General features: G+C 40.0%; 1 protein-coding gene across 7 annotated transcripts in view; it reads right to left on the bottom strand.

Annotated features, from left to right (window-relative positions):
- Positions 1–16,880, bottom strand: part of LOC127449634 (piggyBac transposable element-derived protein 3-like) — a 201,945-nt gene that overhangs the window by 83,135 nt on the left and 101,930 nt on the right. For 2 of the 7 annotated variants that reach the window (XM_051713166.1, XM_051713164.1), the window contains exon 4: positions 8,680–12,418. The exons of 4 other annotated variants lie outside the window; for them this stretch is intronic. In XM_051713166.1, coding sequence (XP_051569126.1) covers positions 9,498–10,619 — 1,122 coding nt within the window. In that variant the 5' untranslated portion in view covers positions 10,620–12,418 and the 3' untranslated portion in view covers positions 8,680–9,497. Of the gene's footprint in view, positions 1–8,679; positions 12,419–16,880 lie in introns of those variants that run through there. One more of the 7 variants, XM_051713165.1, reaches the window with a different exon arrangement.

Genomic DNA, 16,880 nt, shown 5'->3' with positions numbered 1-16,880 from the left:
GCACTGATCTGACTGCGCATCTCTGGGGGTCTTCCCGTCGGGAAGAACACCACTTAGGTCTTCCGCATCCCGTCCAGGGGCCAGACATAGAGATTCCAGAGGTCTGGTCGTGGGTGCCAGAGGGTGCCCCGTCCCTGAGAAAGAAGGTTCTTCCTCAGGGGAATTCGCCGGGGGGGGGGGTTTGGGTTGGCTGTCGCGAGGAATTTGATATCCGAGAACCACGTCCGAGTGGGCCAGTAGGGTGCTGCCAGGACGATCTGCTCCTCGTCCTCTCTGACCTTGCACAGAGTCTGTGCAAGTAGGCTTACTTGGGGAAACGCATATTTGCGCAGGCCAGGGGGCCAGCTGTGTGCCAGCGCATCTATGCCGAGGGGGGCCTCGGTCAGGGCGTACCAGAGTGGGCAGTGGGAGGATTCTTGGGAGGCGAACAGGTCCACCTGTGCCTGTCCGAATCGACTCCAAATCAGCTGGACCACCTGAGGGTGGCATCTCTACTCTCCCCTGAGGGTAACCTGCCATGACAGCGCGTCCACTGTAGTGTTGAGGTTGCCCGGGATGTGAGTGGCTTGCAGCGACTTGAAGTGCCTGTTGCAAACAGCGCCCCAGCCCATTTTGGAATCATCTGTTGTGACCACGACATGCCTGGAGACCTGTTCTAGGGGAACACCTGCCAATAGAAATGAGAGGTCGGTCCAAGGGCTGAAAAGACGGTGACAGACCAGCGTGATGATCACGTGATGTGTCCAGCGGCGCAATGCCCATCTCGGGACTCGAGTCTGAAGCCAGTGCTGAAGAGGTCTCATATACATCAACCCGAGCGGGGTGGCCACCGCTGAGGATGCCATATGCCCCAGGAGCCTCTGAAAGAGTTTCAGTGGAACCGCTGTTTTCTGTTTGAACGCCTTCAAACAGGCCAGCACCAACTGGGCACACTCATTTGTGAGGCGCACTGTCAAAGAGACTGAGTCCAACTCCAAACCGAGGAAAGAGATGCTCTGAACCGGGAGGAGCTTGCTCTTTTCCCAGTTGACCCAAAGCCCTAGTTGGCTGAGGTGTGAGAGCGCCAAGTCCCTATGTGCACACAACATGTCCCTTATCCACCGGGGGAATCACTGTATAGCCCCTGGCCGCCCCGCCATCGAGGGTAGTGAGGGCGGGGGAACTGAGGAATATGGACCGGGCAGTAAAAGGTGCTCATGGCCACCCGGGAAAGCATGTCCATCATCTCTGCATCAGCCTGTGAGTGGGCAACTGTCCCTGAAGGGGGGAGCCCAGCTGAGGCTTCTGTGTCTGACTGGACAATCCCGCTCTCAGATGCTGCACTCGAGAGCTCATCAGCTTCGCAGGCTCCGAACAAGAGGCCAGACTCGCCGTGAGATGAGCCGGCGGACTCATCCGGAAGCCCGATCGGGACAGATGAGCATGTTGGGGAATGGGAGGTCCGCGGGGGGATACCTGGCGGAAGCGATCCCATTGGGGTCCCCAAATCGCCCCCAGTGCTAGCCATGCTGGCCTCAAACCCGTAGGTAGAAGGGCCGAGGCGGGGAGCCGCTGGGGTGGCTTGCTTTCTTATGAAAGCAAGCCGCGACTGCAACGTTGCCATGGTCATGTTCTCGCAGTGAGAACATGAACCATCCACGAACACTGCCTCCATGTGGGTCGCACTCAGACACGAAAGACAGTGATCATGACCATCTGAAGTTGAGAGGTAATGACCGCAACCAGGAATAACACACAATCGGAAAGGCATCTTTAAAAAGACGTGTCTTTAAATAGATGTTCCGTGTGTGCCGCTCTTTTAGAGAAATATACTCTTTTAGAGAAATAAACTCTTTCAGAAAATATACTCTCTTTTTTCTGCCAAAGCACCCAGGGGTGTTCTCTGCAGTGCACCAGTGCAGAGGAGGGAGAAGCCGCTGAAATGCGCCGTCAGATCGAGCAGAGGTGAATGAACAGTAGGAATTCAGCTCAATGAGCATGACCGTTCGGCTCTGAAGAGAAAATCTGAATGAGTGGTTGCATACCAGCTCCTTTTATACCCGTATGTCCAGGGGAGTGGCATGCAAATACCACTCGCCAATTTTCATTGGCCTTTTATCAAAGACCAGAGGTGCCTCAGGCTCCCAAGAGTGACCCCTAGTGTCACTACATCGACACAACGTCGAGTGAGTGACCGATAGGGAACTGAATACTACTTTTTTTTTTTTTCACCTTGCGGTTCAGGGTTTCCATACTAAAATATTACTACAGTATCGTGAGAAAAATATTGCAGTATATTGATATTTTATTGTATTGACACAGCCCTAATGTTTGAATGAGCCATCTTGTACGATTTTGTATGATTTCGTTATCTTGTACTATTATTATGACCTATCGTACAACCGGGTTGGCATAGCCATGTTGTTCACCAGCAAAAAAAAAAATATTTCTGATGGAGCTGGTTAATCAAGGGAGGCTTGCTATTTAAGATACATATAGGGACACCATATGTTAGTGACCAACAATACAGGTATTTCAACAGGGTACTGAGACACATATGATGCATTTTTGACTAGCTGAAGTTTCTTGGCTAACATGTAAATAAAACAGAAAAATAACCAATAACCAATTTTACCAATTAGACAAACTTCAAGAAACAGGCTCTATGCAGTTAGTCAGTCAAGTCATAACAAATTGCGTCTTTTAACCACAGCCATTCATGTTCAGTACTTGTGCGCGCACACACAGAGAAACACAAAAATTTTTAAATCAGTGTCTGGAGATGGTCTCTGAAAACATCTTTGCACTGAAGTGGATGAGGAACGTCCTTGAGATTTTGTGGATTTAAATAGCCTATTCTTGCAACGAGTGGAGCTTCATTAAACGAGCAAGAAAAATGTCTTTTAACATTCTAAAAAGAGAAATTCTCTTCTTCTCAATCAAATGCAGAGCTTTCAGAGGTCCACATATTCATTTGCACACAACATTAGCATGCCTTCTGACAAAATGGCAAGGTAATTTGGTCGCTTCTAGTGTAACAGAAAACGAATCCCCAGATTCCAGCTAATGACCCCTCTTTTTATTTCCTTTCAGTAAGGCCTTGATGTGTTCCAATCACAGCACCCATTGGTGCTCAAATGTGCATGCTAAAACTTACTGGACCTCAATGAATGACCAATTGTATTAACCATATCAATGATATATTTTTTATATTCAATTTCAAATTAAATGGACACAAGCGATGCATTCACAAAAGAATTCAGTCCATGCAGCAGGTGTTGTCTAAGTAAAGACAAATGGGGAAGTATACCTCCCCAGCTGTTATAGACAGTATACTGTGCATGTACGTACAGTATATTGAACTGATGTTGCAGTAAGGTTTCTCATGCATTCAAGCCCATCTGTTTGGGAGAAGGGGGCTGAATCACTGCGAGGGGAAATGCACAGTCTTTAGGTAAGGAATAATTGACGATGGACAGTTGAATTATTGAAAAATAATGCACACCTGAGGTGAGTGACCGTTACACCTTGGGTGTGCATTATTTTTCAAGAATTCAATGGGCCAGAGTCAATTATTCCACTTACACCATGGTTACCACACCTTACGACATTGTTCAGGGTTTTATCTCAAGACATTTTCTGGTTTTCATCCCTAAAACACTCTTGTGAGAGGAACTACTTTATTTCACCACAAATTCAGAATCTTGCTTTAATACAGTCCTATCCTTCATTGCTAGTTTGAAAACGTCACTTTAGAGTATTTAGAGTATTGCGAGGCTTGCACTGCTTTACTGGAGCACTTATTGGAGTAATAAGGTAGTGTGTTTATGCATGTGTGTGTGAGTTTGTTTTTGAGGGAGAGAAACTCAGAAACTGAGAGAGATCGCTTCTGGGATGCATCTCTCATCAGAAGTAACATCGCTTCAAAATCGCCAAGACGTAAGTTTAAGCACTTAGCAGCAGCAAGTGTCGCCATTTTTGTATATAGCTTCTCCGATGTAAACCTTAAAAACTGTTTTTAACCCCACTGAGATGCAGGTGTACGCTGACATGACGGCTCTTTTTTTCGCTCGCAAGTGTGTGTGTAATGCGTATAATGTATGTGTGTCCATGTGTGTCCGCGTGTGTGTGAGAGAGGGGGAGTGAGGGTGTTTCCCACAGATATTTCAGATAATATAGAAACTGTTGAATTGATCAAGTGAATCTAGCTTTGATACAGCTCAAGCCTTCGTTGCTTGTTTGAAAACGTCACTTTAGAATTAACAATGGAGGAAGCGCTGCTTTTCGGCACTGGAGTAACAAGGTAGTGTGTGTGTGTGTGTGTGTGTGTGTGTGTGTGTGCGTGCATGCGTGAGAAAAAAAGAGAAACTGAGAGAGATTGCGTGTATAATTACCTGTTTAAAGTGGCTCTCATCAGGAATTACATTGCTTCAAATTGCCAAGATGTAAGTTTGTTTACTTCTCAGCAGCACCAAGTGTCGCCATTCTTGTACAGCTTTTCTATGGCTAAACAACTGTTTACAATCTCAGTGAGTCACATGGGTGTACTGACTTTGCTCCCAAGAGAATTTGTGTGAGAGCGAAAGAGAAGGGGAGGGGTAACATTGTGCTTTCCACTATAGCTATGTGAGGCTTATTAAGGCAAAATACATTGAAAAATAAAAAGTTGCACATATTAAAAGTTATTTCGGATAATAGAAAGTGTTGTATTGATCAAGTGTGGCTCTATTTGTTGGTCGCGACATGAGTCTCAATGTGTGTGTGTGAGTGTGTGTGTGTGTGTGTGTGTGTATGCTTGTGTGTATGTATGTATGTGAGCGTGTGTAAGTGCGGGGGAGATGAGGGACCGCGAAGGCGCTTTTCAACCAAAATTGAAATAAATGTAGGATATTATAGACATTGTTTGACATTCTTAACCGATTTACTTTAACCAGTGTCTTTGTTTATATAGTTATTTTGCTGTGGTAGCATGTACGGTGTGTGTGTGTGTGTGTGTGTGAGAGAGAGAGAGAGAGAGAGAGAGAGAGGGAGCCCTAGGATGCTTTTCAATAGAAATTGAAATAAATGTAGGATATTATAGACATTGTTTGTCATTCTTATCCAATGGACTTAACCAATGTCTTTGTCCTAATTGGTTATTTTGTTGTGGTAGCCTGTAGGGCTCTTTGAAATAACTGAAATAATTTGGCGAAATTATATGGAATCGTTATGCGGTCAAGACCTGGAACTACTTCATAGCTGTGCGTTTACTTGAAAAATAGTTGCACACCTTAGAACATCCGTCAACCAATCAGAATCAAGCATTCAACAGACCCGTGGTATAACCTGTGATAACATACTGCTTTTTTACTATTGCTGAAATATCCTGAGAAGGAAAAACTAATATAGCAACTATCAGAAAAACACTTCATTACATCTGTCTTTGCTAAAATTAATCAACGGCAGACAGAGGGCTGGGAACGCATGTGAAAGGCAGAGACATCAAATACTGCGCCGTCCCAAAGCATGCGCCTTTGTAGAACTTGTTTACTCTCCCCAAGCCATTCAAAATGTCAAAGTTATTTATTCTAACTTGAAGAGGCACTGCAGCCTTCTTTTTATATTTGTCAACACTGCTAGCCACCAAAGCGTTATTTGAGGAGAGAGAGAAGGAATGAAAGATAGACATAAAGCATTTCAGATCCTTTTATTTATCAATTTTTCTTTGGGGAAAAAACCACCCTGACCACTTCATAGTTTTCTCTCTGCTATGTCGATGCAGAGTGTTATGCTGAAGCAACAAAAATACCAGCACAAATCATGACCACACACAATGGGCATCTGATTTATTTAAACTCCCTATGACTCACCCAAACCCACTTTACCCCCATAAGCAAACTCCTCCATCCACTTCATCAGTGAACTGGCAAACTAATAAATGAACAAACCTTTAATGAGCTGACATACACATAAAAACACTCTTTACAAATCCTATACTAAAAATCAATCACTTTTTCTGTTCAGTTCTCTTTCTTTCTTTCTTTCTGTCTGTTCTTTCTATTAGTTCTTTCTTTTCCTTGAATTATTTTCTTTCTTTCTTTCTTTCTTCCTCCTTTCCATCTGTTCTTACATTCATTTCATTTGTGCCATTTTTTCATTATTTCATCCATTCTTTCCATATGTTCTTTCTATCAGTTCTTTCTTTCTGTTCTTTACACTTCTTTCTTTCTTTCTTTATTGTTTATCATTAGAGTTAAAGAGAGATTCATAGTGTTCACATCCACTATTAACACTAGCCACACCCTGGCAGAGACAGCAAATGGTGAGCATTAGAGAGAGCACGCAGAACCAATACAACAGGCCATATGCCTCAACATATGTACGCTGAGCAGCAGGACGGATGAAGGAGAAAAGAGGAGAGAGAGAGAGTGGTGGGGAGGAAATGAGAGAGAGTTGAGGGATAAAATAAAATGAAAATATAAATGGAGGGAATATGGGTGAATGAGAGAAGGAGAGAAAAATAGATGGAGGAAGGGGGGCAGGTATGTCCTGACAGGTCTCAGTTTGTCATGGTTTGAGAGCGCTCCACGGCCATTAGCAGCAGCTTGACAAACTCCAGTGTGTGATTTATTCAGCTAAGGCATGTTGCGAGGCTGTCAGAATTTGTCACATTAAAATCCTAATTAAAACTGTTAATCACAGATTCCTGTTTGTTCAGCACACCGTGCAAAATGAAAAATGCATTCAAATTATTCACTAATGCTCTTTTTAGACAGGTAAGTCCGCATACCCTCAAGCGTCAATATGCACAGGAACTCTGCAAAGTTTTAAAAGCTTATGAACACCTTGAGGTTAGGCTTTTTTTTTTTTTTTCTCATCACTTTTATGTGCACATCTGCAGTTTTAAAAATGACTTCAAACAAAGATTCCTTGTTTTTAGGTTTTATTTTTTTTATTTTAATTTTTTTTCATAGACTTTTTCTTTTGTGAACTTTTTCTTAATTATTTCTTCATACATCTATTTATTCAGTTATAATTAGTCACATTTCCATGATATCTTCAGCAATTTTGTTCTCTTTTAGGTTATTAAGGTGGCAGCATTTCTTCTCCAAATCTGTACTGACCACAAAGCTCTTTCACAATATGAGTAAACAAGGAAGTATCTCTAGATGTTTGAGTGAGGTGTGGGGTTACCATCTTCATGAGTAACATTTTCCACCACATAAACAGAGAAGCTTTTCCACATTCCAGCATCCAGAACATTCTAGACCTCTACTGAAGCATATTAAAATAAAACAGACAGAAGAAGAGGACAGAAAGAAGTACAAAGGTATAGGGAGTTCATACAGGTGTTGGGGTTAGTGAGGGCCTCACCTTGAAACAATGCCAAGCTAATGAATAATAAATCTGAGAAATTAAAGTGTCTCTTTGTTTGTAAAAAAATATAGGGAAAATGAAAATCTGAAGTAAAAGGAATAGCTCACCCCAACAGTTTATGATTTATTCACCCTCATGTTTTTCTAAACTGGTTTAGTCTTCTGAGGAACACAATCAGAATGTTCAAGCTGAACTTTTCATACAATGAAAGTAAATGTTGACCACAGCTGTCAAGCTAGATTTTAAGGCAGGAATTTCAATGAATAACTACCTAAATTTCTGTCTTTTCCTTACACAAAGCTATCATATGTCTTCAGAAGACTTGGAATATAGCACACAATAATATGGACTGATTTTATGATGCTTTTTATGGTGCTTTTTGTCCTTTTTGGAGCTTGAAACTCCCTGGTCCCCATCAACTTTATTTTTATGGATGAGAGCAGCTCAGACATATTGCTAAACTTCTCATTCAGTGTTTTCACAGAAGAAAAAAACATCATGAAACATATAACTGGAACAACATGAGGGTGATTAAATGGTAGACTTTCATTTTTGCATAAACTATTCCTTTAAAGGAATGTGTTTTTGATATTACACTCTACTCTTGAAGATACATTTAAAGATCCATTTAAGAGAAATGACAGACCAATAAATCTGCCAGGCCGATTAATCGGCTGATATTTGGCAATTTTGAGATTATTGGCTTATAACCATATTCACTTGGCCAATTAACCCTTTAAAGCCTGAGCCCAAAATTCCAAAAATTCCATTCTGTGCCAGAATATGATATTCATATCCATTTTCATATTACATTCATATTCAAATAACATCACACACCTGAACTGTATATACCATATTGAAGAGAAGAACTAGGGCTTTCAAATTATATAAATATATGTATAATTATTTAAGGCTAATCATCCTTTATCAATAAGATTTCACACAGCAATTTTTACAATAATCTTCTCCGGCCACCATACTTCATCAGACAACTGCATTTTCAACCATTTTAATCACAAGCTAGAGGGAAACTTAGAGTGTATGAAATATACATAATTTTGTGGGCAATGTAGAATAGCAGACAGATTAGAAATATAATCTGTTGTTTAAAAGTTACGACCATTCTAGTGATTAGTGGGAAAACGGAATACAATTTTTTTTTAGAATGTTAAGATACATTTCATATGACCACTCCTCAAATACTCCTTTTGAGCACCTGTAATAATAAATTGAGATTGCATCTGAAACTGAAGGACACAAACACTGAAATATACATTTTATGTGTTCAATAAAACACACACTTTATTTAATTTGAACATTAGAATTACATACGAATTACACAGCAAAACATACAAAATCAAACTTTCTAACTATCTACAGTAAATACATTTTTAATAAAGAGTGCAGGAACAGAATATATATAAATTCATAAATACTCAACAACTGCAATACTTGTGGAGAGAAGAGAGGGAGAAAAGAGGAGAGGGGGAGGACAACACCAGTAAACACAGCCCAACCTAGGCCTCTTCGCGAAACTGGTCACACTCAGCTAAGTGCCAAGACTGAAAACAGTTCCTATCGCGAACAAGCAAAGTCTTTTGCCATTACAATCCGGCACGCAACAAGCTACTTTAGTTTTATTTTCAGTCCTACTTTTCCGATAGCATAGCCAACATCTCTTAGAGGACTCTTCAAATTTAGGGACATGGGCTGTGTGGAGTGATGATGAAGGAGGGACTACAGGCTTTAGTGTATGCAAAGGGAAACTTGCGTGAATATCAATACCTCCCAGCTGACAAGACAGGTTTTCTCTGAAATCTATCTGGGTTAAGTTCACCGGTCTACGCTCATCCCCTGGTGCCGCATGAATGTGTTGCCATTCCTTAAACAATATGAAACTATTGATGACGGCAATGTCTATGAAGTGAAAAAAAAAAAAGAGTCTTCCACCACTTCTGAGTTTTTTGTAGGACGTCGTAAGATTTTATCATTTAGTCTGACCTGTCAACACTGCCCATGTTTTTGTTATAATCGCTGATGACAGTGGGCTGGAGGGCTACTTCTTCTGTCCAGTCGCCATCATTTTATACAAACCTAGTAATTTCGGTTGAGCCATTTGCATTGTGGAAATTGGAGAGGCATGTAACTGCACGCGTGTCCTTCTACTGAATTACAAGTATATTCCCCTCAATCCTACACCACCTCATATCCCCACGAGCTGTCTTGCGTTCCCATCTTTTGATGTGTTTAAATTCTGCAGGAAACAGTTTACGATTCACCCTGCATGTCCCACAGGCATTAGTTCCCATTTCTAACAACTTAACCATAAGAGCTGGGGATGTGTAAAAGTTGTCAAACCAAACATTGTGGCCCTGGTCTTTGAATGGCTGCAGTAACGATTCAACTACTTTGGTGGCCAAGTCAGTGACACGCCCATCATGACTACCTGTGTAAACATTAAAGTCAAGAGTATACCCCGAGTCTGATGTTGCAATTACCCCTAATTTAAAACCCCACCGAGTAGGCTTGCCCTTCATGTATTGTTTAAATCCTGACTGAGCTTTAGACTTGACCATACGTTCATCTATTGCAAGATTTTGGTTAGGCTGAAAGAGCTGCTGGCATTTTTGTTTGAGGTGGTCCATAAGATAACGTAACTTCCTAAGGCAATCCTGATTATCCTCTGTGGTAGGGTCTACAACATGTAGAACTACTAAAAGAGCCTTGTAGCGGTCACACGACATAAATCCCTTCACCCATGAGCCCTGAAGTGACTTGGTTCCCCAATGACGATGGGAATCAGGGAGAATTGAAAACCCCATGTAAATGAGCAACCCAAGAAATTTGAAAAATTCATCAGGGGTCACCTCCATCCAAGCTCCTTGGTAGCTGGAATATGACGGACAGTTTAGGACGAGCTCCCACCCCTGACAGTTTGTAAAGCTGCATATCTCAGCAACTACAGCCTGAGTAAAAAACAGCATGAAAAAGTCAATTTCTCGCAACATCATACTGGAGGTTGACCGCACAGCCTGACGCACGCTACCTAAGTCAATACCGAATGGACATCTAGGCTTAAATGGGAGAGGTTTTGGTGCCTGTGAATCGATGTCAGAGTACGAGGGATAAGAAACAGAGTCAGGGAAGCATTTATGCTTTCTAGTCGACTTGGGACCTGTGTGAGAATGGCTAACCATACCCAAAATAATGAGAGTAACAGTGTTAGTGTTACTGTGAGTATCACTCATATGAGAAATGGAAACAAACAATACATACACATTCATACATACCCAGTTGATGGTCTTGGCTGGGGATCAGGTTCCATCTCATCCTCCATCTCCTCATGGTCCGGGTCTTCCTGCAGTAGTTCCTGGTCCAGCAGATCTTCCTCCTGTGTGCTCATGCCCTCAAATGCAGGGAACCATAATCTTTCCATCTCTACAACAGAAAAAATGTACACAATTGGTAGCCAGCAGTGTGTTCTTCACAAATCCATACACTGAATAGTCACCAAAGGCTTGCAGACTAACCAGAACGTCCAACTGCAGACAGCCCTTTCACATTTTCCTTGTGAACAGGAAGCTACACACAATCTAAAATCATGTCTGTGTGATGGATTGGTAAGGCTATCTGCTAAATTATAGAAAGATATCTACCATTTTTTTTATTACATGGGAAAATCAACAAGCTAGATAACATATCTAACTAGCAGGCCAATTTCCAGGCAGGTCTGAACAGCGTCAAAAAAAAAAAAAAAAAGGTCTGAACAGCGTCTGCTCTCTGCCTCACATTACTTCAGGCAGATTTTACACAAGCGACAAAATTGGCAAAAAAAAGTTATTGATATTTAGTTAAAAATGTACATAGTATTGCTAGTTAATGTTTATTTAGCAAGTTTCACAGAAACTGCCAAAAAAAAAAAAAAAACGTTTATATAAAAAGAAGAGGCTCGCCGATGACGGTCACGTTTTTTTCCAGAAAAAAATAAATAAAAATAAATAGCTAGCGCAAATAAATGCTTCGCAACTAAAAAGGTTTGACTATCTTCCACAAGCAACAAAATTGGCCAAAAAAAATGTATTGATATTTAGCTAAAAATGTACATAGTATTGGTAGCTAATGTTTATTTAACAAGTTTCACAGAAATTTGCTTAAAAATAGAGGCTAGCTGCCTGTCCGATGAACGCCGACGTTCATGTCATTTCATAACTAGCGTTACTCCTACAAATAAATGCTTCGCAACTAAAAAGTTTTGACTTTCAATAGACAATATTGACAACACATGTTAAATAACTTGTCTTACCTCGAAAGATCGCCTCAGTTTTCAATTTGAAGCAGTAAATCCAACACTGGAGGTAATCTCCCGGGTTATCCTCTCTGGCTCCGCCCAGGCAAATGGAGGTTGACGATGATGACGATACATTTATTATTCACGCCCAGTAACCCCTTAACCAATCATATGTGCTTTTAGCTTATATTGTCATGAGTATCTGGCAGTTTTCAGAAATAAAATCGGTGATTGGATGGCGAAGATATTGAGACAGGAACCATGGGAATAATTGTTCCCAAATTTGAACGCTCCGGCTGGAAAGGGTTAACAGAAATGTGAACTTTTCCATGTGTTGGTTCCTTGGATAGTAAAAACTTTCTGTTTAATTTGAATAAATATTGTCAAATTTGAATAAATATTGCATAAAATAAGTGTTTGTTGTACATTATACATTTTATGTACATCTGACTTGCTGTTGTTAAATTGTATTATGTTTATCAGCATTTCAGTCATGGCAGCTCTTGGAAAGATTTAGCATGTTAATGTGGGTATGACATATTGATAGGATATTTGGTCTCGGTGGACTAGATCTGCTACGCTGCTGCTGCTGCAGAGCAAGTACGGAGACTTGCTACTGCTAGAACATACGCAGACATACTGAGTTAAGCATATGGACATGCTGCTGCACAATTAAAGAAAATGCAAGACATGCTGCAGCGAGCATGTATGACATGCTGCTGCACAAATAGACATTACAAACAATGTATATGATGTAGCAGATCTAGACCAGTAAAGCTGGGGTGGAGAAGGTTTCTGAAAAAAAAAAAAAAAAAAAAAAACTCTTGCAGCAATTACACAAAGAGAAAGACACAAGTTGATTGGCTACCAGATTACATGTCAATGGAACAATCAGCTACACCATGCAAGCCAAATGGCTTAACATGTCACATGTTCAACAGTTAACAAGTTCAAAGAACCTCAAAGCTTGCGCCACACAGAGTTTCATGGCTGAACTTTGGTCATTTATATTGAGATAGATATCAGTATTGGCCACTGAAAAACCCATATTGTGGTTGACCACTATCTAAGATGCCCGTCTGAGAAAGCAGTCTGTGAAATGAAGTGCCTAGTGAAAATAGAGGCAGAGAATGGGGGTGCCAACACAAATGTTCTATGGCTGCCTGCTGTGAAGACCCCATTAAAAACAACAAAGGAAGCAGCAGGCAGTCGGTCCACACACCTCTGTGTAGCTCTGTGTATCTGTCAGATAACACCACTATCCAATGAAGAAATATCAGACAGAAGTTTGACTGGACATGGAGCAAGGCAGAGGAGATTTGGAGGCCGAATTCTGGCATTTTGAGTGTCCTTTTTGTTGATGGATGAAATTGTCACACCCACAGGAATATGTTTTTCCGTTCCTAGTTCAAATGCTAATAATGTGTTCAGGCCAGTGGCTTTGCTCTTCTGATCAAGTCTAATTCAAAGTTCTAATAGAAATCCTAATCTTATCTCAATCCACATATAATTTTTTCCCAGTTAATTTTCCCAAAACATCCAGGCCAAATGCCAGAGTGTCTGCACCATGACTCCTATCAAAATAGTGCCTCCTCTCTCTCTCTCTCTCTCTCTCTCTCTCTCTCTCTCTGTCTCTCTCTCTCTCTCTCTCTCTCTCTCAATTCAATTCAAATGTGCTTTATTGGCATGACAAATGTTACAATCTATTGCCAAAACATTTGCAAAGTTTACAATGAATTTTGAACAGATGAGAACAATTTATAAAATGATTTTGTGTGTGTGTGTGTGTGTGTGTGTGTGTGTGTGTGTGGGTGGGTGGGTGTGTGGGTGGGTATTTGTGGGTACATCACTGATTGGTCAACTCCTCCCTCTTTTTGTGGCAGGCATCAATGTAACATGCCACTAGTAAAATTCAATCCCTTCTTTCACCTAATAAATACAAAACTTGTGTATTATAGTCCAACTTTCTGAAGTCAGGGCAAATTGTTTCAAATTTGGTATATATATATATATTTCAGAATTGCCATATAGTTAGGGCAAATGGTCAGGAAGTGTTGCTTTCTCTCTACATCTCCTTGGCTACAGTATGGGCATATTCTGCTCTCTCTGGGCAGCCAATTCTGTCAATATCTGCCCGTCTCTATAGCCTGAGTGGGATTGCTCAGTCTGTACCATGTAATTATATTTCTTAATTTGCAGTCTTTCACTGTGTTCAGATATTCTGCTGTTGTATATTTTCTGTTTAGGGCCAAATAACATTTAAGTTTATTTTTTTTTTTTTTTTTTTTTGTTGTTTCAGTCCAATAAGTCAGATAATTTTCTTTTTGTGATTTAATAATTTGGTTAGGGTGAATTTTGTGGATGAGGGTGTCAGTGTCCTCAGGCAGACTGTTGTTAGTCATGTAAGTTGTGTTAGTCTATTTTTGCAGCTTCAGCGCCATCTGAATGTGGGGACATTTTTCAATATTAATTTCATGGTTTTTAAGGGCTTTAAAATTATAAGAGTCAGGGTCACTCATTTTTGGAAGTTTCCAAAATTTGATAGCTCGATTCTCAATGCGAATCAGTAGAGCATATTGGCCTAATTCCACCCTGCATGCATTGTTTGATGTGTTCCTTTGGACTCTGAGGATACTCTTACAAAACTCTGCATGCAGGGTTTTAATTGGGTTTTTAGTTTCACATATTTCAACCCAAGATATGTGTAGTTTGTGGCATGTTCAATTTTGGTCATACCAAGGGTGAAATTGGGTCTTATTCCCTGACATCTGGGTATGTTACGGAATGTTAATATTTTAGTTTTGTTATGGTTAGTAGTCAGGGGCCAGGTCTGACAGAACTTGTGCAAGATGTCTAGGTTCTGCTGTAGACCCTCTTCTTTTGGAGACAGCAGGAGCAGATCATCTGTGAACAGCAGGAACTTTATGTCAGAGTCATACAGTGTGAGGCCAGGTGCTGCTGACTGTTCTTGTAGTTTTGCCAGTTCATTAATGTATATATTGAAGAGGGTCAGTGATAGAGAGCAGCCCTGTCTCACACCTTGAGTGAAGAAATCTGTTTGTTTATTTCCATTTGTTTGTTTTTATTATGTTGTATGTTTTCCCCCGATATACATTTCTATAAGTTTAGACAGTAGACCTTAATGCCAAAGGCCTTCTGGAAATTTACAAAGCAAGCAAATATTTTGGTTTTGTTTTGGTTGTATTTGGGTGTATTTGTCAATCAGGGTATGTAGGGTGAAGATATGGTCTGATGTTCTATAATTTGGTAAGAATCCAATCTGACTTTTGAGTAAAAAAAAAAAAAAAAAAAATGCCTTAAATTTTGATCTGTTTTGCACCCACAACTGTTATATCGCTTCTGAAGTTTTGGATTTAAACACAGGAGTCTTATAGATTAATTCTATGTTTCCTTTATGTGATTTTTGGGGCTACAAAGGTCTGGTCACCATTCACTTGCATTGTATGAACCTATAAAGCTGATATATTCCTAAAAAAAAATCTTCATTTGTGTTCTGCTGAAAAAAGTAAGTCATACACATCTGGGATGGCATGAGGGTGAGTAACTGATGAGAGAATTTCCATTTTTGGGTGAACTATCCCTTAAAAAAAAAAAAAAAAAAAAAAAATGGAACTAACTCTGAACAAGAACTGTTTTTTTATATTCCCAAATTTATCAGAGAGTGATTTGCCTACCGCAGAAATAATGGCAGAAGTTAGTTACTTTACAACAAGGTGTAACCAGAGAAAGCATTATTTATTTATTTATTTACATCAGACTTTCAATGTTGAAAAAACAAAATATTGGAAAGAGGAAATAAAAATAAGAGAGACTATCGGCTGTGATGATTTAGGCCTGTGACAGGCCTTTGCTGCACTTAAAAGGAAAACACTGCTTTACAGTCGGAGCAGGTGTGGAAAAAGTCTTAGCAAAATTCATTTGTCTGCCTAATTACTCCAAGGACAGGCCTAGTGTTTCACCTACAGCAAACGCTAATGAGCAAATGTTACCTTCCACCAAACTAATTCATTCTTGTTAATGTGAGGGGAACCAGCCCCTAGTACTTTGAACTGCCTCTCAGATGAGCCCCCTCTTTTGAGCAGGGCAGTAATTGATGGTCACTATCCCTCTATAATGGTCACACTGACCCTGTGCAGAGCTGCTTCTTCATGGCTGTGAAGCTCTTTGTTTAGCAAGATCAAGAGCACATTAATGGGTGAAGATGAAAGAGGACATACTGCATTCAAAAAGACAGCCCTGCAGCAGGAAGTTGAGAAAGAGACTTACTGCACTGGTGTTCATATGTGGAACTCAAAGCCTGAGATGGAAAGTTTGTTTCAGGTGTACGGAGTGATTGGTAAACATTTGGGCTAATACGTGAATGCTACAAATGACCTCAGAACTCTCTAAAACGAACCAAACTGAGACCATCTTGGGAGAAATGCTGAATACGTTATGGTTCACACTGTGGATGTAAAGCACTCTAGGTTCATTTAAAGGTGCTGTAAGCGATTTCAGCAGTTTTGCTAACTTCTGTCACACTTTATTTTATTTCACTTTTCATTTATTTATTTATGTACTTTTAGATATTATAGAGAGAGGAAAATAAACCAAGGGGAGGGAGGGCAAAAGAACAGTAACATAACCCTGGCCGGACTCTTTCTCACCCACAAGGCCATAATAGCTCCACCTTTCAGGAATTTGTGGTCACTGAATTAAGCCCTGGTCACACTACACTTTATACTCCATTCAGTTTCACTCAAATACATCCGAACACAGGAGACCAGAAACCAGGGACTATTAAGGGTCAAGTAACCAAAAAAATAAAAAATAAAAATAATATATATATATATATATATATATATATATATATATATATATATATATATATATATATATATATATAAAACGTTTCTAGAGAAAATAGTTTTACTAAAAATGTATGTCCACATATGTGGACAGCGGGACTAAGTTGTGAAATTTTAAGTAACACCAAGCTATAGAAAGACATTTTTTTCTTCAAATAGTTTATTATGTGTCCAGGAGTGTTGATTATTCATGTTTTTTTTGTTTTTTTTTATGTTGATGATATTACAGCTGATTGTCTATAAAGCTGAATAAATAATTCTGATTAAAAGTAATGCCAGCATCATAAAATCACTGCCAACCATGTTAAAATAAAATTTTGAATTATAAAATTCTGAATTTATGTACCGATTATCATTGTTCCATGTCTGACAATCATGTTGAGTGGTCC

The sequence above is a fragment of the Myxocyprinus asiaticus genome, chromosome 12, assembly GCF_019703515.2.
Source record: "Myxocyprinus asiaticus isolate MX2 ecotype Aquarium Trade chromosome 12, UBuf_Myxa_2, whole genome shotgun sequence".
NCBI lineage: Eukaryota > Metazoa > Chordata > Actinopteri > Cypriniformes > Catostomidae > Myxocyprinus > Myxocyprinus asiaticus.
This window is presented reverse-complemented; position numbering and strand designations above follow the sequence as displayed.